Source organism: Scyliorhinus torazame, chromosome 1, assembly GCF_047496885.1.
Source record: "Scyliorhinus torazame isolate Kashiwa2021f chromosome 1, sScyTor2.1, whole genome shotgun sequence".
Classification (NCBI taxonomy): domain Eukaryota; kingdom Metazoa; phylum Chordata; class Chondrichthyes; order Carcharhiniformes; family Scyliorhinidae; genus Scyliorhinus; species Scyliorhinus torazame.
In genome coordinates this window covers 281,495,155-281,519,520 of record NC_092707.1, presented here as the reverse complement: position 1 = coordinate 281,519,520, position 24,366 = coordinate 281,495,155, and the positions used below count along the sequence as shown (strand labels likewise).

The 24,366-nt window shown below is 48.6% G+C and overlaps 1 protein-coding gene across 1 annotated transcript in view; it reads right to left on the bottom strand.

Annotated features, from left to right (window-relative positions):
* The window catches only part of pcsk2 (proprotein convertase subtilisin/kexin type 2), a 151,588-nt gene extending 135,239 nt beyond the window's left edge, over positions 1-16,349 (bottom strand). Inside the window, exon 1 of the mRNA XM_072506718.1 lies at positions 15,983-16,349. Within this exon, the coding sequence (XP_072362819.1) occupies positions 15,983-16,162 (180 nt within the window). The 5' untranslated portion in view covers positions 16,163-16,349. The remainder of the gene's footprint in view (positions 1-15,982) is intronic.
* Between the last annotated feature and the right edge of the window lie 8,017 nt (positions 16,350-24,366).

Here is a 24,366-nt window from a genome sequence, read left to right as displayed (position 1 = left end):
CGCTCAGGCTTGTCCTCCACCTCCAGGAAGAACCTGTTCATTTGGGTTCTGGTTAAGTGCGCTCTGTGCACCACTTTGAACTACATGAGGCTTGGCCTTGCACAGGAGGAGGGGGAGTTGGCCCTGCTCAGTGCTTTGATCCTGAGTCCCCACCCTACTTCCGTCCCTCGTTCGTCTCCCCGTTTGGCCTTGCTCCATCTGGTGATGTTCTCGTCCTTTCTAACAATCATCTGTAAATGTCCCCACAGTTGCCCCTTCTCCATACCATCCACCTCCAGCCATTCCTCCAGCATTGTGTCCCTCAGGGCCCTAGGGTACCTCGTCAACTCCTTGCAGAGGAGGTTTTTGATTTGTAAATGTCGGAGCTCCTATCCGTTCGGTAGCTCCAGTCTCTCCGTCAGCTCATCCAAGATTGTAAGTCTGTCCCCCGTGTGGAAGTCCCTCATCGTTAGCATCCCCCCATCCTGTCTCCACTTCTTAAAGGTGGTGTCTAGCATGGCTTGTGGGAATTTGTGGTTGCCGCAGATGGGGGCCATGGTGGACACCTCGGTTATGCTGAGGTGCTGTCTCACCCGGTTCCAAGTTATTAACATTTTGACTGGGCCACCACTTCCCCCGCGGCGGTTCCCAGTACGACAGAGCCAGAAAATCCCAGCTTATCTCTGTTGGTTTTGTAAAATACTGAACTGCACTTTATATGTTATTAATCATGTTGTTAATTAACTCTATTGGAATGTTCTTTGCTGTCTGTTGGGTGTTTTATTTTTGTTTCTTTATGGTCGCAGAGTATCAATTCAATAGAAGAAATGCTATTTATAGAATGCGGATGGTGCATATTATTCAGCATTCTTCTACTTTTAGTTGCTCTGCAGGCCATTGTGAATAAAATCGGGAAGAATTATTCAACCTTTTTATAACATTTACATTTATGCACCAACTCAGATGAATCAGGACTGGAACTGATGTCCCCAACCGCTCTATTTGCTATAGCGGTTGGGGAGTGTTTAAACTAATGTAGCAGGGGGATGGGAACCGATGCAGGAAGTCGGAAGACAGGGATAGAAACAAAAGGCAGTAAGGGGGAAAGTGTAAGGCAGAGAAGCCATAGTCAAAAATCAAAAAGGGCAACAGTACAATGTACAATGACAGGGGAGCTCAGTAAATAGGCCCAGTAATACTAAAAGGAATAAAACGGGAAGTAAAAACATAAATGTAAAGCGACGCGGCAGGTTGTTACATGAAGATATGGGTTCAACGGCGAGGAAAATTAGGAGAAATGTTAAGAGGGAAAATAACTTAGGAGAGGTTACTGATCAAGGTGTTAAGATTCAAAACAGAGGTATAAAAGCCAACATAAGTGTACGTTACCTGAATGCTCATAGTATTTGGAATAAGGTAAATGAGTTGATGGCGCAAATCAGCATGAATGACTATGATTTAGTGGCCATTACTGAAACATGGTTAAAGGATGATCACGACTGGAAGTTAAATATCCAAGGGTATCAAACTACACGGAAGGACAAAGTGGGATGGTAAGGGAGGTGGTGTAGCTCTGTTATTTAAGGATGACATCCGGGCAACAGTAAGGGATGACATCGGTGCTATGGAGGATAAGGTTGAATCCATTTGAGTGGAAATCAGGAATAGTAAGGCGAATAAGTCACTGAAAGGAGTTGTCTATAGGCCACCAAATAGTAACATTATGGTGGGGCAGGCAATAAACAAAGAAATAACGGATGCATGTAGAAATGGTACAGCAATTATCATGGGGGATTTTAATCTACATGTCGATTGGTTTAACCAGGGCGGTCAAGGCAGCCTTGAGGAGGAGTTTATGGAATGTATCCATGATAGTTTCCTAGAACAGTATGTAATGGAACCTACAAGGGAACAAGTGGTCCTAGATCTGGTCCTGTGTAATGAGACAGGATTGATTAATGATCTCATAGTTAGGGATCCTCTCGGAAGGAGCGATCACAATATGGTGGAATTTAAAATACAGATGGAGGGTGAGAAGGTAAAATCAAACACGAGTGTATTGTGCTTAAACAAAGGAGATTACAGTGTGATGAGAGAAGAGTTAGCTAAGATAGACTGGGAGCAAAGACTTTATGGTGAAACAGTTGAGGAACAGTGGAGAACCTTCCAACTGATTTTTCACAGTGCTCAGCAAATGTTTATACCAACAAAAAGGAAGGACGGTAGAAAGAGGGAAAATTGACCATGGATATCTCAGGAAATAAGGGAGAGTATCAAATTGAAGGAAAAAGCATACAAAGTGGCAAAGATTAGTGGGAGACTAGAGGACTGGGAAATCTTTAGGGTGCAACAGAAAGCTACTAAAAAAGCTATAAAGAGTAAGATAGATTGTGAGAGTAAACTTGCTCAGAATATAAAAACAGATAGTAAAAGTTTCTACAAATACATAAAACAAAAAAGAGTGGCTAAGGTAAATATTGGTCCTTTAGAGGGTGAGAAGGGAGATTTAATAATGGGAGATGAGGAAATGGCTGAGGACTATGGACTTTGGTCGGTCTTCACAGCGGAAGACACAAATAACGTGCCAGTGACTGATGGAAATGAGGCTATGACAGGTGAGGACCTTGAGATGATTGTTATCACTAAGGAGGTAGTGATGGGCAAGCTAATGGAGCTAAAGGTAGATGTCTCCTGGCCCTGATGGAATGCATCCCAGAGTGCTAAACGAGATGGCTAGGGAAATTGCAAATGCACTAGTGATAATTTACCAAAATTCACTAGACTCTGGGATGGTCCCGGCGGATTGGAAATTAGCAAACGTGACACCACTGTTTAAAAAAGGAGGTAGGCAGAAAGTGGGTAATTATAGGCCAGTTAGCTTAACTTCGATAGTCGGGAAGATGCTGAAATCTATCATCAAGGAAGAAATAGCGAGGCATCTGGATGGAAATTGTCCCATTGGGCAGACACAGCATGGGTTCATAAAGGGCAGGTCGTGCCTAACTAATTTAGTGGAATTTTTTGAGGACATTACCAGTGCAGTAGATAACGGGGAGCCAATGGATGTGGTATATCTGGATTTCCAGAAAGCTTTTGACAAGGTGCCACACAAAAGGTTGCTGCATAAGAAAAAGATGCATGGCATTAAGGGTAAAGTAGTAGCATGGATAGAGGATTGGTTAATTAATAGAAAGCAAAGAGTGAGGATTAATGGGTATTTCTCTGGTTGGCAATCAGTAGCTAGTGGTGTCCCTCAGGGATCAGTGTTGGGCCTACAATTGTTCACAATTTATATAGATGATTTGGAGTTGGGGACCAAGTGCAATGTGTCCAAGTTTGCAGACGACACTAAGATGAGTGGGAAAGCAAAAAGTGCAGAGGATACCGGAAGTCTGAAGAGGGATTTGGATAGGTTAAGTGAATGGGCTAGGGTCTGGCAGATGGAATACAATGTTGCCAGATGTGAGATTATCCATTTTGGTAGGAATAACAGCAAAAGGGATTATTATTTAAATGATAAAATATTAAAACATGCGGCTGTGCAGAAAGACCTGGGTGTGCTACTGCATGAGTCACAAAAAGTTGGTTTACAGGTTCAACAGGTGATTAAGAAGGCAAATGGAGTTTTGTCCTTCATTGCTGGAGGGATGTATTTTAAGACGAGGGAGATTATGCTGCAATTGTATAAGGTGTTAGTGAGGCCACACCTGGAGTATTGTGTTCAGTTTTGGTCTCCTTACTTGAGAAAGGACGTACTGGCGCTGGAGGATGTGCAAAGGAGATTCACTAGGTTAATCCCAGACCTGAAGGGGTTGGATTACAAGGAGAGGTTGAGTAGACTGGGACTGCACTCGCTGGAATTTAGAAGGATGTGGGGGGGGATCTTATAGAAACATATAAAATTATGAAGGGAATAGATAGGATAGATGCGGGCAGGTTGTTTCCACTGGCGGGTGAAAGCAGAACTAGGGGGCATAGCCTCAAAATAAGGGGAAGTAGATTTAGGACTGAGCTCAGGAGGAACTTCTTCACCCAAAGGGTTGTGAATCTATGGAATTCCTGACCCAGTGAAGCAGTTGAGGCTCCTTCATTAAATTTTTTAAAGATAAAGATAGATAGTTTTTTGAAGAATAAAGGGATTAAGCGTTATGGTGTTCGGGCCAGAAAGTGGAGCTGAGTCCACAAAAGATCAGCCATGATCTCATTGAATGGCGGAGCAGGCTCGAGGGGCCAGGTGGCCTACTCCTGCTCCTAGTTCTTATGTTCTTGTTCCAGTTCTCTCTTAACACATCCAGAAACAAAATCACTTAGCATCACCCTAGGATACCAAGCCTTGCTATTAGCCATTCTGTGGCATCTGCTCAGCATCTGAAATCTGAAACATTGCACGAAATACTTGGCAGGTAAGTCAGCATCTTTCGAGAGCGCAGCCAAGTTGGCCGGTCAGGACTCTTGCACACGTTCCTGCCTCAAATATGAACTTGTCTGTGCCCTACACACAGTCTTCCTGGTATGATGACCTTGTGTCTGTTTGGCAATTATCTCAAAATCATAATCCTGGGTCTGGAAAAGGGTTACGGCAACTTCTTTTAATGAAATGAGATGCATTGGTAATCTATATTGGAAATAATAGGAGCATCGCCTGTCACAAACTACAGGTTCTAACGGTGCATTTGTTTTGGCAGGTTTTGTATGATGGGTCAGCACCTGCACTAGAAAAATTCAAAAGGGGATTTAACACAAACTTCAGTTATAAAATATATTTCACAGAACCACAGTGGAAATCTCCTCATCAGTCTGTGAATTCCGATCAAGTATATCTCCACGGCCATGTTTTGAGCAATATTGTATATCCAAAACAATCCCTTCAGCACAGTATTTAGGGATATACTTCTGTAGAACTGGAACTCCTTACTAAAAAGTCATTTCCACAGGTTGTTGAGGCCACTCTTGGTTAGCTATCCTGCGATTAGACAATCTTCTGCTGCTCACATAACGTTATCTCAGCTCTTCTTTCTACAATTTATACAATATATTATATTCCTATAATTATGGTATGATTCAAAAACATAAAACTCAAAAGATGAGGAACAAGTGACATCTTGGGTGTAATTATAACTATCAAGTCAAAACTTTGATTAGCCTATTGGAATGGTGTAACTATGTAAATTTGCTTAATTAGCTGTAATTAAAACCTCCATTAATGACAATTGATATTTATGCTCATTCTTGAGCCTGCCTACCTACATGTAATCTCTAGCCCATTTTGAAGCTGTACAATACAAATAACTTTATCACTGCCAAGATTGAAACTCTTGTTTGGAAAATTATGCAGGAAATGTATTCAATTTACTGAATTGAAGTCTTGGATTAAATCAAGTTATGTGCAAAATACGTAGCCAGAATTTGCTGGCAGTGATTGTATTGAAAGGATTCTGATAGTGTTAGAAGGTGAGACAGATTTCATCAACAGAAATGTTCATTCCAGTTACTTCTTCATATCTCACTGTCAGCCATCTTTATCCTATACATACATTCTCTTTTAATTCAAAAATCCCAAGAAAATGAATTTTATTTAAACAAAGTTCACATTTTACTAATTTCTATCTACATGTTATTCCTACTCAGAGGTTTTTGCCCAGGTTTTGTGGCGATAATGACTACATAATTGTCAATCATCATGTCATTATGCCTCTGAAATTCTCTTCAGGGGTCTGCACATGCATAGTTAAACATAGAAATCCAGAAGTTGTACACTTCCCCACTGGGTGTATTGTTGAAGACCTGCCCAACCAGAAATGGTTTAGAATTCACAGAATTGACAAAAGCTTTCCCTTTCAGCTCTTGGTCTTGATGTAAAAAACATTTGAAAAACCATTGAGATGGAACTGAGTTTTTAGGGTGTACCAAATTTATGATTACTACTAAACACCCTTATCGGCTGTGAAAAATTAATTTTATATCTGTGGAATGTCAAATCTCCCCATTATGATAAATATGTATATTTTTAAAATAAATGTGTTTATATTTCAGCTTGTACCTTATTCCTTAGTATATGTCCCAATCATTTATTTCGCACTTTGTGAAATTTTAATGTAAGGTAAAAACTTCAGCACATTTTACTTCCTGGTTTACTGTCTGTGGGAATACTTTGCTGTGATTGGCTTCTTACCCTGTTTGACAACATCACTGTTGTTGGATGCCTGGAGGTGCAGGTGCAGCAAGCTATTAGGAAGGTTGATGCAATGTTAATCTTTCTTGCAAGAGGATTTGATTACAGGAGCAATAAAGTCTTGCTTCAGTTGTATAGAGGCAGGGTTAGACTGCACCTAGAGTACTATGTGCAGTTTTGGTTCCCTTGCCTCAGAAAGAATATTATTGCCATTGAAGGAGTGCAATGAACGTTCACCAGACTTCTTCCAAGGATGGCATGACTGTCTTATGAAGAGAGATTAGGCAAATTGGGTCTACATATGTGGAGCCTCCTCCTCTAGTGAGTTATTTAATTGTCCACTACGATTCCAGCTGGATGTGGCAGTACTGCAGAGCTTAGATCTGACCCATTGGTTGTGGGATCGCTTAGCTCCACCTATCGTTTACTGCAAGTTGTAGCTGTTTTCCTCCAGGTTACACAGTTCAAATGTTAAATTATCACCAGCCCAGTAAAATGTAATTGCTGTTGGAGAGATCGGTTTTGGAAGCTGGACTGTACTGGTTGGTTTCAGGCTGGAGGTCAGAAGCATCCTGTACTTTGAGATTACTTAGCAGCTGTAACAGAGAGTGCCATTGTTTATTTGACAGTGTATGAACATAGGTTCTTGCAATATAAAAACATAAGTTGGATTTCCTTACCACTCTACACAGTCACAACACGCTGATAGCGTAGTGTGATTCACTTTTCTACAAAGTTACTTTCAGCTGTTTGGTGCTCGATCACATGACCAAATTGTACTTTGAAATCAAATGTGAAAATCACTTACTGCTAACTAGAAAAATGCAACCATGTCAAAAATAAGCATTCACTAAAGTTAGAAATGTAAATATTCATATGTACAAAGGTCCTCCAATGTAACACAAATTAATGAACAAAAGCCAATGCCATATATTCAATTGAATTGCTTGTGAACGACCACACTACCATTCTTAAATCCAGACACAAATAGTTGTTTTGATCAATTCATTCTCATACTTTAAATAAAGAACACTAATGCCATTGTAATGCAATTGGCAAGTTATAATATGCTTTTCTAACCTGGAACCATTATTATCCACTGAAATACCCCCAAATCTGCATTATTTTGTGAGCTTTTATCTTCAGTAGTTCCTCCAGAGGTCCCCAGCATCACAGATGCCAGTCTTCAGCCGATTTCATTCATTCCATATGATATCAATAAATGGCTGAAGGCACTGGATACTGCAAAGGCTTTGGATACTGACAACATTCCAGCAATAGCACTGAAGACTTGTGCTCCAGAACTAGTTGTGCCTCTAGCCAAGTTGTTCCAGTATGGCCGCAGCACTGGCATCTACTTAGCAATGTGGAAAAATGCCCCCTTTATGTCCTGCACACAAAAAGCTGGGTAAATCCAACCCAACTGATAACTGCACCATCAGTCGACTCTTGATCATCAGTAAAATGATGGAAAGGTGTCATCAACTATGCAATCAAGCGGCACTTAGGAACATAGGAACAGGAGTAGGCCATTCAACCTAACGATTCTGCTGCACCATTCAATACAATCATGGCTGATTGAACATTTCAATGCTTTTTACAAACATTAGCCCATAACCTTTACATTGTTGTCAACCAGATATCTATCAATATCTATCTTAAACATACTCAATGATTGAGGTCTCCGAGGTAGAGAATTTCAAAGATTCACAATCGCCTGTGTGAAGCAATTTCTCCTCATCTCAGTCCTAAGTGACATGCCGCCGTGCTGGTTTCTCTGGTCGCCGAAGCCAAAATCCCGTTTGGCGACCGGCCGGAGAATCCAGGTTCCTGACCAAATGGGAGGTGGCGCCGCTTTCGTAATGCTCCACCCCCTCCAAAGCGGCGTACTCTGGGAGTACACCTCGCCACGTATCGACGGCCTCAGGACGTTGCCCGAGGCCCGCCTCCCCATGCCCCGCCCCCAACTGGCCAAGCTCCCGATGGCGTGGGGCACGTGTGGTATCACCCGTCGGGAGCTCAGCGTGGCGGCTGCCGACTCAGTCCAGTGCCGCTTGAGTCAGGGGAGGGCTGTGCGGCGGGCAGAGAGGGACATTGTTCGGGGCTGGGGTCACTGTGTGGGGGTGGTCCGGGGGGCGCGAGCCAGACGAAGGGGGGACTATTTTGTGGGCCGGGTCCGGGAGCAGCTGCCACAGTGCACATGCGTGGACACGGACCCGGCAATTCTCCAGGGCATATCAGCAGCTAGAGCCGGGTGCTCGACGCTGCCTCCCTGTTAGCCTTCAGCAAAATGGAGAATCAGTGGCCGTTTTGCGCCATTTTTTCTGGCGTAAAGCAACACCGTTCCCACGTCGGTGTGGGGACATAGCCCCAAAATCGGAGAATCCAACCCCTTATTTTGAAATTGTGCCCCTGGTTCTAGACATCCCAAACAAGGAAAACAGCTTACCTGCATCCAGCCTGTCTATTTATTGAAGTATTTTGTAGGTTTCAATTAGATTACCTCTCATTCTTCAAACCTCTCGAGAGGCTATTGGTTCTCCTAGTTTTTAATTGGTTTTGGGTCCACCCAGAACAATCAGCCTCTAATTTGTACTGAGAATAACTTAGGGATATGATAATGTGTGCAGCATGAAATGAGGATATTGGAAAAACAGGCGGACTGCTCCATGCTGGTGTTAATCCTCGACAGGAGCCTCCTCTCACCCCTTTTTGTTAAACACCATCCATCAGCAACAGGGGACAGCAGCATAGAAGTTACATTACTGGACCAGTAGAGCTTGAACTAATTTCATAGATTTCATAGAATTTACAGTGCAGAAGGAGGCCATTTGGCCCATCGAGTCTGCACCGGCTCTTGGAAAGAGCACCCTACCCAAGCCCACACCTCCACCCTATCCCCATAACCCAGTAACCACACCAACACTTAGGGCTATTTTGGACACTAAGGGCAATTTAGCATGGCCAATCCACCTAACCTGCACATCTTTGGACTGTGGGAGGAAACAGGAGTACCCGGAGGAAACCCATGCACACACGGGGAGAACGTGCAGACTCCGCACAGACAGTGAACCAAGCTGGGAATCGAACCTGGGACCCTGGAGCTGTGAAGCAATTGTGCTATCCACAATGCTACCGTGCTGCCTCCCAATGCTCCGCCCCCAACCGGCCAAGCTCCCGACGGCGTTGGACACGTGAGGTATCACCCTTCGGGAACTCAGTGTGGCGGCTGCGGACTCAGTCCAGCACCTAATGAACGTGATTGGGCTGAATTTTGGCTGCAAAAGGTAAATAGCTCAAGGTGGGAAATTTCCCGAATTCTGAACCCGCCTCTGTTAAAGGTACCCTGAATTATGTGATTTTCAATCTGGCGGGGATGATGAGGGACTTGGATGTGTGGGATTGTGTTGGCACCCTGACCTCACAGGCAGAGCATGGGTGGCCATAGGGGTGTTGGATGCTGGGGCAAGGTGGTTAGAAAGCCCACCTTGGTTCTCTTGGTCTTTGGCCCAGTTGTTTTAACAGGTGCTGGGCCCCCCATAACCCTCATGCCTCACACCCACTCTCATTGACAGCCACGGCCTGTTTATTCCCCCCAAAGTATAAAGAATGGGACATTTGGAAAAAAAACTTTGGATTGTGACAGATACCTTATCCACCCTTCAAGAGCATTTATATCAACTTCATCAATTTTTGACTCCCACACTGCAGGTTAATGCCCTTGAAACAGCCAAAATGTTGAACTTAGCACTAAGTTCCAATGGACTCGCTGAGTTCAGGATTCCCACCCGTGCAATTAACATCCCACCCCTTCCCACCAGTAAATATTGGAACTGTCAGAAATGGGTGCGGGACCTCCGCATCTGGGTCATATCCACCATTTTTAAAGGTCCACAAAGTCTTCCGCACCCTGAGAAAATCTAGGGCCATGAATTCAAATCCCTCAGAGGGTAGCTTGGGTATTTAAATTCAATTAAATAAACCTAGAATATAGAAACTACTGGATTGTCATTTATAATGAAAAATAAACTATCTGATTCATTAATGCACTCCGGAGAAGGGGATTTCTCTTTCTTAACCAATCTGTGATTCCAAACAGCTAGAAATGTGGTTAGCTCTGAAGTCAATGTAGTGGTAATTGGGGATAGTATAGTTAGGGGCATTGACACTGTTCTCTGTGACCAGGATCGAGAATCCCGAAGATTGTGTTGCCTGCCTGGTGCTCAGGTTTGGGATATCTCATCTGGTTGCAGAGGAACTTGGAGTGGGAGATTAAAGATCCAGTTGTTGTGGTCCATGTAGGTACCAACGGCACAGGTAGAATAAGGACAGAGGTTCTGCTAAGGGAGAATGAACAGCTAGGAGCTAAATTAAAAAGCAAAACCAAAAGGTAATAATCTCTGGATTTCTACCTGAGCCACAAGCTAATTGGCATAGGGTCAATTAATTGAAGGAGGTAAATGCATGTCTCAAAGATTGGTGTGGGAGAAGTGGGTTTGAATTCATGGGACATTGGCACCAATACTGGGGAAGAGGGGACCTGTTCCAATGGGATGGTCTTCATCTGAATCAAGCTGGGACCAGAGTCCTAGCAAATTGCATAACTAAGGCTGTAGATAGAGTTTTAAACTAAATAGTGGGGGGAGGGTTCAGTTGTATGGAAGATTAGAAAATCCAAGTGAGAGGAGAAGGTGAGAGTGCAGGTTAATGATGAGGACTTTAAACAAATTCAATGGGCCAAGAGCTCGGGAGAGGTCAGTAAAGTTACTAGAATACGTAATAGAAAAGAGAGTATAGAAGGTGGCAAGAATCTAACTTCAGGCAGAGCAAAAAAGGGAACAAATATCAGGAGGGCAGTCAATGCAGGACTGAGGGTGTCATACCTAAATGTGCGCAGTATACAAAACAAGGTAAATGAGCTTGTTGTGCACATTGAAATTGGCGGGTACGATGTTGTGGGCATCACAGAGACATGGTTGCAAGGGGCAGGGCAGGGATCTAAATATCAAAGGATATGTGTCCCATCAAAAGGATAGGCAGGTGGGTAAAGGGGGCAGGGTTTCATTGTTAATAAGGAATGAAATTAAATCAATAGCAAGAAATGATATAGAATCAGAAGGCATAGAATCACTGTGGGTAAAGTTGAGGAATCGCAAAGGAAAAAGGACCCTGATGGGAGTTATGTACAGGCCCCCTAACAGTAATCAGAATGTGGGGCAGAAAATAAATCAGGAGATAGAAAATGCATATATGAAAAGCAATATCACAATAATCATGGGGGACTTCAATATGCAGGTGGACTGGGAAAATCAGGCTGGTAGTGGATCCCAAGAAAAGGAATTTGTAGAATGTCTACGAGATGGTTTTTTGGAGCAGCTTGTGGTAGAGCCCAGTAGGGAACAGGCAATTCTGGATTTTGTGATGTGTAATGAGGCAGACCTGACTCGGGAACTTAAGGTGAAGGAACCCTTCAGGGGCAGTGGGTACAATCTGACAGAATTCACCCTGCAACTTGAAAGGGAGAAGCTGGAGTCAGATGTAATGGTATTACAATTAAATAAGGGTAACTACAAAGACTTGAGGGAGGAGCTGGCCAGAGTTGATTGGAAGGGGAGCCTAGCAGGGAAGACAGTGGAATAGCAATGGCAGGAGTTTTGGGGGGTTATTCGGGAGACACAACAGAAATTAATCCCAAGGAGGAGGAAACATGCTAAGAGGAGGATGAGGCATCCATGGCTGACGAGGGAATTCAAGGACAGCATAAAAGCAAAAGGAAAAGCAACAGTGGCAAGGATTAGTGGGAAGCCAGAGGATTGGGAAGTATTTAAAAGCGAGTAGATTACAACTAAAAAAGCAATGGGGGGCGGGGGGGGGGGATGAAATATGAGTGTAAGCTAGCTAGTATTATAAAAGATAGCAAGAGTTTTTTCAATATATAAAAGGTAAGCGGGAGGCAAGAATAGACATTGGAGCACTGGAAAATGAGGCTGGAGAAATAGTAATAAGAAACAAAGAAATGGGCGATTGAACAAACTGACACATCAGGAGCCACAAAGGACAAAGTGTGTTTACCAGGTACCTGGGCGCTCAGCCTTCGGTCCACGTTGGTTTAATACAACGCCACATTGAGTAAAACAAAAAGGTAAAAAAGCCCAAAATGGATAAAACGCACCAGAATTTAGTGGTTTAATAACATAAAAAATCTATCCTATTCTTACTAGAATATAAAGGAGCAGACCATTCAGAAAAACAAGGAAATAAATGAGAAAGGGGAATCTGGTGAGAGTGGAGGCGGGCTGAAGTGGGCTGAAGTGAAGTTTCTAAAACATAGGTCTCTGCTATGTTACCACTTATCAGTCCTCACGAAGAAACACGCTATGAAAAATGTTAATATATTTTGGAGAGGTGGAATATTTCGAGTGGATGAAGGCGAGGTCACATTGTTAAATTATATAACTCAACTGTAATTGTTACAGCATTAAAATCCGAAATTTTAGTAAAACGCGTATTGGAAGGAAATTATTTGTCGACCTGAAATCCAGCCCTCTGATGGTAAATGTATCTTTCCCTCTCGGTACAAATTGGACCCAAATAAAGGGTAAAGATGTTGGTCAAACAGCACTGTGTCTGGGCGGAACATCCGGCCAAGAAAGGTTAGGAAGTCAACACTAAAGAAGGACTGAAGCGAAAGTGAGAGCAACTAACCACGCTGCAAATATATTTTGGCAACAAATATTAAAACTGACCAGCGCAAATCATGGACATTCAGTTTCAAGTTTTCGTCACAACCCCGCGTTCACATATTTGTTAAACAGTCTGCTCGGGACTCAGGCGCTGTCGCCCCGGATTCAGCACCATGGAGAGTGTCCAGTGAGAACAGCGCCAGAATGAATGAATGGAATGGGCTCTTCACTCTCAATGTGGCCAGAGGTTGCGAGCTGAACCCAGTTCCTACCACACCCCTCCTCACCACTCACCCACACACACACTGGCACACACACACCCACACACACCCGCGCACACACACACCAACTAACCTACACATCCACCTGCACACACTACACAGACACCCCTCCTCACCACTCACCCAATCACCCACCATCACACAGCCCCACACACCCACCCAGACCCCCCCCCCCACAAACCTACACATCCACCTGCACACACCACACAGACACCCCTCCTCACCACTCACCCAATCACCCACCCGCACACAGCCCCACACACCCACCCACAACACCCACACGCACACACACCCACATGCACACACACCCACACGCACACACACCCACAACACCCACACACACACACACCCACACGCACAAACACCTACACACCCAACTGCACACACACTTACTCACCCCTCCTCACACTCACCCCCACACGCACCCGCACACATACCCACACACACACACCCACAACACCCACACACACACCTACACACCCAATCGCACACATGCCCGCACACATCCCCACCCACCCACACACCCACCCAGACACCCCCCACTAGCCTAAACACCCAACCGCACACACACTTACTCACCCCTCCTCACACTCACCCCCACACCCACCCGCACACATCCCTACACACACACCCACACGAGCACACCCCCGCACACCCCCACCCACTCATATCCCCCACCAGCCACTCAGTCACACCCACACCCCTACCCACCCACCTACCCACCCGCACATGCACACCCACACCCCCCCACACACACACCCACTCACCCACCCGCGCACACCCACACATCCCCACCCACCTCACCACTCACCCACACATCCACCCACACCCCCCCCACACACACCCACTCACCCACCCGCGCACACCCACACATCCCCACCCACCTCACCACTCACCCACACATCTACCCACAACCCCCCCCACACACACCCACTCACCCACCCGCGCACACCCACACACATCCCCGCCAACCCACCCGCATGCACACCCCTCCTCACCACTCACCCATCCACTCACCTGCACACACATCCACACCCACCCACAAACAACACACACCCACCTTCCCTCTTGCTCCCCCACACATCCCCATCCACCCACCCACACACTCACACCCACTCCCCACCCACTCACACACACAAATCCCCATTGACCCGCACACCCTCCCCCAGCCATCCACTCGCACACACTCACCCACCTGCACTCACACCCACACACACCCTCTTACACACACGCACACACACTTACCACACACCCACTCACACACTCCCCCCCCCAAACGCACACCAATACACACCACATCCCTCCACACACACACACCCATACACACACCCCCACCCACCCACACACATCAGCACCCACCCACACACACACACCCCACACATGCAACCTCTTACACACATACATCCCCACACCCACCCATACACAACCCCCCTGCACACACACACACACACTCGCTCACACATACACTCCCCACCCACCCATGCACATCCAATAAACCCAATTACGCACACACACCCCACACAACCACCTGCACACATACACGAACACCGACACACACTAACCCATCCACTCACCCACCCCCACCCCCCAACCACCCGTACACACACCCACACATCCACCTACCCACGCACACAGACAAAAACACACTTTAAAGAGTTGGTTACAATGTATCTTGTCTGGGATTCCTGGCAGCTATTGCCCTCCACCCATGAGGCAAACCTACCAAGTTCTCATGTGGAAATGGAATTTGCAATTGGATATGCAGTCAGTGCAGCACTCCCAGAGTGATAGCTTTCAGTACTCCAGTCAGTGTCCGAAATGTTTCAATGATTGATCCGAGCAGCACTTTGAACCTTGGTCATACTGTGAGTGAACAGGAATGATGCAGTGGCGATTTCCCGCATGTAACCTGCCCTGAGGTCTGGACCCTCTCTGCCATTGGGGATCTGTCAGACTATCCTTACAGAGCATCAGCAGGGACACATTGGAAGCACAGGGTGGTGACTGCGTGAGTGTGGGTGTGTGGGGGTGTTACTGTAATAACTAATCAAAGTACTGTATCCCACATCTCCCGGCCACGACCCAGATAGGAATTATTTCCAAAACGCGCCCGAGATCCTGTCTTGCGGATGCTCAGTGCTCAGAGGCCTTTTCCGATTTCTTTCCAGGCGCATTTCAATCCTGCCCGACCCAAAATTAAAATAAGGATCAGCGTGAAGGTAAATGTACATTAACACGGTGGAGGGTCACAGGCCAGTACTGGGGGTGTCTATCAGTCACGGAATTCCTGGCCAATTAACATAAACCCAAATAAACAAGGGCGGGGGGGGGGGGGGGGGGGTTAATAAAAAGAAAAGTGAGGAACTGAGAAAAACAAGCAACATGATGGATTTGAACCTTGTGATGTTTAATGTATTGGATACAGGGATACAAGAGTGATCAGTTACAAAGCTCGCTAGCCCGTTTGAGAAGCGCTGATATGAAAGTTTCTACCGGCGCCAATGACCAGTTCCCCTGTGGAACAAATCTGCCTCTATCAATCAATGAACACTTTTTGGCAGCGCAAGGTCTCAAGGCAAAAATACCATTTATTTTTAAACAGAAGGGATTTTCCAGCCTCCAGTCGTGTTTGGCCCGCGACGATAGAGAGGGAAAAGGTTCCTGAGCAATTTTGCCAATTTCCAAAATATCCAGTGGAAGAGGGAATGATGCAGAATGCGGGCTGTGCCTGGATATGAAATAAAATACAGAATGACACTGTGAACATTGCTATACGTGTTTATGGCAATTGGCACAGCTCTGTCTCATTATATTCGCCATGGTGTTATTTGTTGTACATTGGAGCGGCTGAAATGCACAATTCCTACCTTCCTCACAGCGGTGAAGCCAGAATCTGCAGCCACTCTCTGGGCTACATCGTCCCCTCCTCCGTCTAACTCCACCAAGAAGTGGTTGGTGTAAAGCTTCTGGTGCGCCGCGGACGTTGCAAAGATTGCTGCATTGAGCAACATGAGGAGAGGAGCATCCTTGATAAATCCTCCCTTCATCTCTGGCAGGCGAGAAGCGACGCAGCAAGCCGAGGGAGGGAGAGACAGGGTCAGAGGGAAAGGGAGAATTGGACACTAACGTTAGCAGAACTGCTGCCCACACTTCATGCAAGTGGCTTCTCCGGGGGATTCAGGCGGAGGATTGAGCTATGCAGCTCAGGGACCGCCTCGCTCTTTCTCTGTGTGCGGGTTACAAAGAGGCTGCATTTTCCACGGCTGATCTATAATTCATGTCGAGAATCCCAGCTCCCTCACTGGGTCACGTCGGAGGCGCGTCAAAGGCATTAAACATTCCGGGTAATGTTCGGAGGGGGGTGGGGAGCTCACTGAGGGGATGTCAGGAACACATTTGAAAAATATGCATGATCTTCAGTTTCACACCAGAATGACATAGAAGTTAAAATGGGTCCTGCAAAATAATACTGGGAAAGAGAAAACTGTGATCTATTCACCACTCTTATGAGAAAAAGACACACAGGGCGCGATTCTCTGGCCTTGTTAAGCTCTCGCTTGAGCGAAACGAGGCCGGTGAATTGCGGGAGATGCCGTAAACGAGAACCGCACCAGGCCACAAACAGTTTGCGATGCAATCAGCCCGCTCCCATAGGTGAAATCGGGATCTCGCCATAACCAATTATCACCATTTAAGCCCCATTTCCATACAATTAACGGGAGCCACTCCATATCCAACGGCCTCCCATCATCCAGCGGCCTCCTCAGCAAGTGACACCAATTAGTACTGCTTTTGAAAAACATGAACCTGGTGGAAGGGCTTCTGTGGGAAGCCGAGGAGGTGAGTAGCCATCTTTGCTCACAAAGAGCCCGGGGGTGCTGAGCTTGCTGCCCCAGTGCTCAGCACGGGGTGGGGGATCCTTCGTTGGGTGGGGGCCAGACTCCGGAGGGGTGAGCTGCCATGTGAAGGGGGGAGGGAGGGGGAGGCACTGGGGGGGCAACTATGCATGGCATCAGCATGCCAACCTTTGGATTGTGTGTTCCCATTCCGGGGACAATCCTAACCCCTGTCCATCTGACCACCAGCCACCCATAACCCCCACTAACTGTTGTGCGCTCGGAGGGTGGGTGGATGCCAAGAGAAAGGGGAGATGCCTGGAGAGATGGGCCAAAGGTTCGGAGATCGGGCCGCATTGCGGAATAAAGTGACAGAGGCATCGTCCTGGTTGTGCACAAGTGTGTTTATTGTGTTTTACAATTCCCCACCCTCCTGATGGTGCCTCCCCCACCTCAACACTCCCCTCACACCATACCTAACTATCCCCCGTCCCCCTCCCTCGGTGCCCTCAGTGATCCTCGATGTGCATTTCCTTATTAAAGATGTTATTAAAGATGAGATCGCGAAGTACTTGGAAGTGCATGGTAAAATAGGATTGAATCAGCACAGCTTTGTCAAAGGGAGGTCACGTCTCACAAATCTGTTAGAGTTCTTTGAGGAGGTAACAAGGAAGTTAGACAAAGGAGAACTAGTCAATGTGATTTATTTAGATTTCCAGAAGGCCTTTGACAAGGTGCCGCATAGGAGACTGTTAAATAAGTTAAAAGCCCATGGTGTTAAGCGTACAATCCTGGCATGGACAGAGGATTGGCTGACTGGCAGAAGGCAGGGAGTGGGGATAAAGGCGACTTTTTCAAGATGGCAGCCGGTGACTAGTGGTGTGCCTCAGGGGTCTGTGCTTGGATCACAACTTTTCACAATATACATTAATGATCTGGAAGAAGGAACTGAAGGCACTGTTGCTAAGTTTCAGATGATACAAAGATCTGTAGAGGAACAGGTAGTATTGAGGAAGCAAGGGGGCTGCAGAAGGATTTGGACAAGCTAGGAGAGTGGACAGCAAATGAAATACAATGTAGGAAAGTGAGGTTATGCACTTTGGAAGGAGGAATGTAGGCATAGACTATTTTCTAAAGGAGGAATTGCTTAGGAAATCAGAAGTACAAAGTGACTTGGGACTTGTTCACGATTCTCTTAAGCTTAATGTGCAGGTTCAGTCGGCAGTTAAGAAGGCAAATGCAATGGTAGCATTCATGTCAAGAGCGCTAGAATACAAGACCAGGGATGTACTTCTGAGGCTATATAGTGCTCTGGTCAGATCACATTTGGAATATTGTGAGCAGTTTTGGGGCCCATATCTAAGGAAGGATGTGCTGGCCTTGGAAAGGGTCCAGAGGAGGTTCACAAGAATGATCCCTGGAATGAAGAACTTGTCTTATGAGGAAGGTTGAGGACTCTGGGTCTGTACTCATTGGAGTTTAGAAGGATGAGGGGGGATCGTATTGAAACTTACAGGATACTGTGAGGCCTGGATCGAGTGGACGTGGAGAGGATTTTTCGATTTTTCCACTTGTAGGAAAAACTAGAACCAGTGGACTCCATGTCAGACTGAAGGGACGATCCTTTAAAACAGAGATGAGGAGGAATGTTTTCATCCAGAGGGTGGTGAATCTGAGGAACTCTTTGCCGCAGAAGGCTGTGGAGGGCAAATCGCTGAATCTCTTTAAGACAGAGATAGATAGATTCTTGGTTAATAAGGGGATCAGGGTTTATGGGAAGAAGGCAGGAGAATGGAGATGGGAAAATGTCAGCCATGATTGAATGACGGAGCAAACTCGATCGGCCGAGTGGCCTAATTCTGCTCCTATGTCTTGTGGTCTTATGGTCCTTCCTAGCTCTACCGCTATGTCTAGGCGTGTCGCCAGGATGCACATCAGAGGTAGAGGCAGCCAGCTGCTTACCTCGTCCCGTGGCCTTTGATGCCCCTGGCGGGTGTCCTCTGGGGGCTCTAGGGCCGGAAGGCCCCGACGCACTTGTCGGGGCACATGCACAGCCGTGCCATCCTGTCTCGTGTGCTGACTATGAGATGTGGCCTCATCAGTGGGGTGGAACCCGGAGAGCTGGTGACCACCATCGCCACTCTATGGGATGGATATGGGTTGCCAGCCAGCGCTTCCTTCTCCTAGTCAGTGCCCTTAGAGTCCTGGGGTTCACCTCGGGACGGAGGAGCAGCTGGTTCAAGCCCTGGCTGCCCCTGCATCATCTGGCTCTGCCAGCACTGGCGTTTCCCCATAGTCTGCACCATCGTGTCGATACTCTTGGCGATGCTGCTCAGTGACTGGGCCATGTTCTGCCTCATCTCGGCAATGCCCACCTGTGGCAGGGCCAAGTTCCGCAGCGCCTCTGCCATTCCCATCTGAGAGCGGGACATGTCCCGCAGAACCTCATCAAGGTCAGCCTCGTGCTGGGTGACATCCCCCAGCGAGTTGGTCATTCTGCCAAGACCTTCACTAATGCTGCCAACGTCAGCCAGCCTCCGCGAACAGGCACAGGAATGTGGCAACTAGGGGCTTTTCACAGTAACTTCATTGAAGCCTACTTGTGACAATAAGCGATTTTCATTTCATTTCGTGCACCACGCTCTTCACTCCAGCGCCACTCTAGCAGTGTTGGCCTTGGTGCCACACATTACCGGCACTATCTCCTGTGGCCGTAGCCTCTGGGAGCCATCCAATCAGCAATGGATCTGCTGGAGTGTCGCTGGCATCTCCCTCTGAATGTTCCAGCCCCTCACTATCATAGCATCATAGAATTTACAGTGCAGAAGGAGGCCATTCGGCCAATGTAGTCTGCACCGGCCCTTGGAAAGAGCACCCCACCCCTCACTCCATCCCCACACCTCCACCCTACCCCTGTAACCTCACCTAACCTTTCTTTTTTTTGGACACTAAGGGCAATTTAATATACCCAATCCACCTTAACATGCACATCTTGGACTGTGGGAGGAAACCGGAGCACCCGGAGGAAACCCACGCAGGCACAAGGAGAATGTGCAGACTCCACACAGACTGTGACCCAAGCCGGGAATCGAACCTGGGACCCCGGAGCTGTGAAGCAACAGTGCTAACCACTGTGCTGCTGTGCTGCTCTATCGTCTCAATCAGCTCCGGGATGACCTCTTTGACAGGCTCAGCATCAGGCTGGGACCCAGCTGGGTTCTGGGATCCAGCAGACCTCCGACTGCTGTCTTGCCTGAGGGTTCCTGCCTCCACCTGATGTAAATCATCAGCAGTGTGGTGCTCACCACATTGTGCCCCAGAAGCCTGTCCACTAACATTTCCCACCAAAATGTATCTGCGCTGGTGGAGGGTGGGGATGACAGCTGTGATGCCCCAATTGTATCTTCCTCAGAGCTCCCCTCCGAGGTGACCTCCAGGGAGACAGGAGAGGGAGCCACCCGGAATGGGCCGGAACTATCGGGAGAATGGACATGTGGTCAGTTGGAGAGGTAGGTCAGCCAGTCAGGCAATAACAACTCACGTTTGACAGGTCCTTCAGATGAGGCCCGGAGGATCCTCACCTCTGCGGCATCCGCCAGCAGTCCAAGATGTGCATCCGCGTTGGTATCCGTTCTGTCTACAGCCTCCCCAGTCACCTCCAGTGCACACTCCTCGAAGGTGGTCGGATTCTTAAGTCCGGCACCCCTTCACCAATCTGGACCCTCTCCCAGCAATTGTAGGAGAGCTTTTCCTGAGGAGACTCAGAGAGGGCATCATTAGCCACACGTGTGGTCCTGACCACCCCCTCACCACCCTACACCACCCTCTCACCATCCCACCTCCCCCTCACCATTCCACCCACCCCGGCACAACCACCACACCCCCCCGAACCACCCCACACCACCCTCTCATCATCCCACCTCCCCCTCACCATTCCACCCACCCCGGCACCACCACCACACCCCCCCGAACCACCCCACACCACCCTCTCATCATCCCACCTCCCCCTCACCATTCCACCCACCCCGGCACCACCACCACACCCCCCCGAACCACCCCACACCACCCTCTCATCATCCCACTTCCCCCTCACCACTTCACCCCCTCCACCCCCCGCACCACCACCACACCACCCCCTCACCACCCCCACAACACCCACCACCCCAAACCACGATCCAGTCATGTGTCATGTTTTGTGCCTTGTGCCCTACTGGTGTCGCCTGCCCCCGACCCCATCCCCAAGTGGATTCCAGTGAAGAGTGGGCAACGGACAGCGTCCCAAACCCCCAAACGCCAGCCCATGACATCAATCCGAGACGACACTGACCTTCTCTCACAGCTGTCACCAACACCCTCCAACATCCTCACCTCGGTTGGGCACGTTAGTGAAGAGGCGCCTGGGGCACTATCTGGTGCGCACCACGCACATGCTCCAGTGTATCAAGTGGAGGTAGGAATCCCCAGAGGGTGGACGGTTGGAGGGCAGCCCAACACCAGGGACTAGCTGTCACCCAGACAGGTCTCTGGAAAGGGCTGTCCCATTGATGCTCAAGATGCAGACACAGAGCCGAGGACTACATGAGGGATTGTCAGCAACCATCCAGCACCTGTAGGTGCAGTTGGAGAAGTCCAACCGCTTGCAGGGGCAGAAGCAGGTGCCAACTATGCGTGCCACCCAGGCCAACACCACAGGTGTGGCATCCGCGGTGGTGGTCTTGGGGTCAAAGGTATCATCCATGAGTCAGGTTGGCCATGGCCTGGGCACTCTGAGTGGGCAGTGGCTGTGGCACAGGACAGGGCTGCCCTATCACAGGCTGCCATGTCCCAGGGCCACCTGGATATTGCCGTGGTGCTCCATAGCAGCGGGTTATGGCTGAGGACTTCATCAGCATTGCCCGGGCGCTGGCTGACCTGAGTCAGGCCCGGAGGGAGGTGACAGTCACTAGGTGATGTGGTACAGTCCCAGAGGGACGTGGTCCACTCCCTGGGCTCCATGGCCGCGAGCATGGAGTCCCTGATCGAGACGAGAGCGGGGGGCCTCCAGGACTGGCAGCACCAGATGGTGCAGGAGCCCCAGGAGTTTGCTCCAATCGCACCACTGTCCTGGGAGTAGCCCGGGGGCCATCGGGCACCCCAAGAGAGGGGGAGGTGATGAGGTCTGTGCCGGTGGCAGCCGCAGGGGAGGTGCTAGAACATGACAGTGCCTCGAACTCCCACTCCTGTCCCTGGCACATCTGGTGGGCAGCGGGGAGAACAGGGTGGCACCAGGCCACCTGACACACCCGAGCGACTGTAGAGGATGGCCGTCAAAGGAGACCCAGGTCACAGGGCAGGAATCATAGCGCGCCACCTCCACTCCTGATATATCGCCATGGGATCCACCTAGATGGCGTGTTAGGGCCCGTAAGGCAAGAGAGTTAGACACCAGTTAAGTTGGCATGGTGCAGGGCACAGAATAAAATTAGGGGCCAGGGCACAAACCGTGATAGAGATGTTCACCTGTTATGTTCAGAAGGGTGTGAGGAATGGGCTGGGCTGGGTTGGGCGGACAGGGTAGGTTGCAGAGAGGGCACTGGTGTGGGGAGGGTGGGGAGGGAGGCGGATGTTGGAGGTGGGTACGAGCCATGTCCTCGAGGTCGGACACTACACATCACCCCCGTAACCGCTTCTCCCTCTCAACTTCAACGCCCCCCTCCCCTCCCCCACCGCACCCGTCCCCACCTCCTCAACCCCAAGGGCTCGGTGGGACCATGTGATGGAATGGCCAGCTCGCATGCAGTGATTGCCCATGTGCATGGTGAAAAGTGCTATCATGGGCAGGAGTCAGATTTTATCAAATGACCTGGAGCACCAGAGCTTATCACAGAGCGGGTGATCATCATGCACCTGTGCACCGAGCGAGATTCCGGACAGATCCCACTCGGCGCCTGAAAGGATCTCCTGGCATAAACGTTCAAGGCGAACACCAGCTCGACGGCCACCAGTTGCAGTTGCCCTACCCATACCCCATAGTGCCAGGTGCGCCATGATCCGCAGATCCCCAGGTCTTCAAAGGCATGCCCAGTCCGGCAGGTCCTCGATTGACAGGCGCTGCTGGTACGCATGAGGCCGGAAATGGCGCCTCCTTCCTATCTCCTCGTAGGCTTATTGGGAGGCTGTTCTCCATCCTCACCAGCTGTCTCCTGTTCCTCTGGTGCAGGCTACGCCACTGCAGGGTTCTCCCTGAACAGCACCTGATCGTTCCGTCTCAGAGCATCTCCCAAGGCTGCGGACATGTTAAGATGGTGCATCCCCAGTGCCCAACCAGATCCAATGGGCTACAAGGTGGCCAGCCTGCACTGCAGCCCCTGCCCCCGCATTTCCCCCTATCCCCTCCCTCCTCCCCCATGCTCACACCCATATGGCCGGTGTAACTCTGCATAATCACAGTTCAGTCAGTGGCTGCCCTGTAGGCCGCGGCAACAGTGGTCCATGCCCGCGCTTCCCAGTCCCGGGAGTGTCATCCTGACCCCACGGCCCATCCCCTGATCGCCCCTCGCTACACCCCCTGGCCCTGGCAGGCTCCCCACCCCCCCCCCCCCCTCCCCCAGCCAGCCCTGCCAGCTGCAGGACCGGCAGCCCATGGTCGCGCCTTTGGGAACTTGTCCTGCCTCCTCTCCCCCTCAGCAGCCATGGCGCCTGTCAGACGATTTTTAAAATCATAAATGAACCTTGCCATCGGTAAGGTGGGGCATCACAAGAGTCCCGGAGAATACCTAGTCGGGCCAGTTAATGATATGCCAATGGCATTTACTGTATATGTGGAGTAGAATGCATTGACGCCAGTGTCGAGGCACTGAAGCATGGCATACTGGTGGGCGCCCGGTGACAGCCACGATTTTCAGCTCACGTGCGATTCTCCACCCAATCGCATTTCACAATTCCGGTATCACTGGACGGAGAATCCTGCCCATAGTCTTTGCATTATTTCGACCATCTACGGATACTTCAGCTAGCATCTGGGATTGTTGTTGGCGGCCTTTAACTTTTCCATTCTATTTTAGTATTATTAATTGCTGGGTTCCGATTTCAACATCCCGATTGCTAGCCAGCGCAATCTGTCACTGTCCCCTATTGTTCCCAATTGCAATGTATAGGTGTTGTCCATCCCTAATTGCTCTTGAGAAGGTGGTGGTGAGCTGCCGTGTTTAATACAGCTTCTCACCTTGTGAGAGCTCTGGAGAAGGTGCAGACGTGATTGAAATGGATGATGTCAGAACTGGTCAATGAAGACTGAGCAGATGAAAATAGAGAAATGACCTGTTGGAGGTCTTTGTGATGGTGAAGGGGGACCTCAAGGACAATTAAGGATGGGCAATGAAGGCTAATCTTGTCAGCAAGACCACAGGCCAGGAATGACTCAAAAATGTGTGATG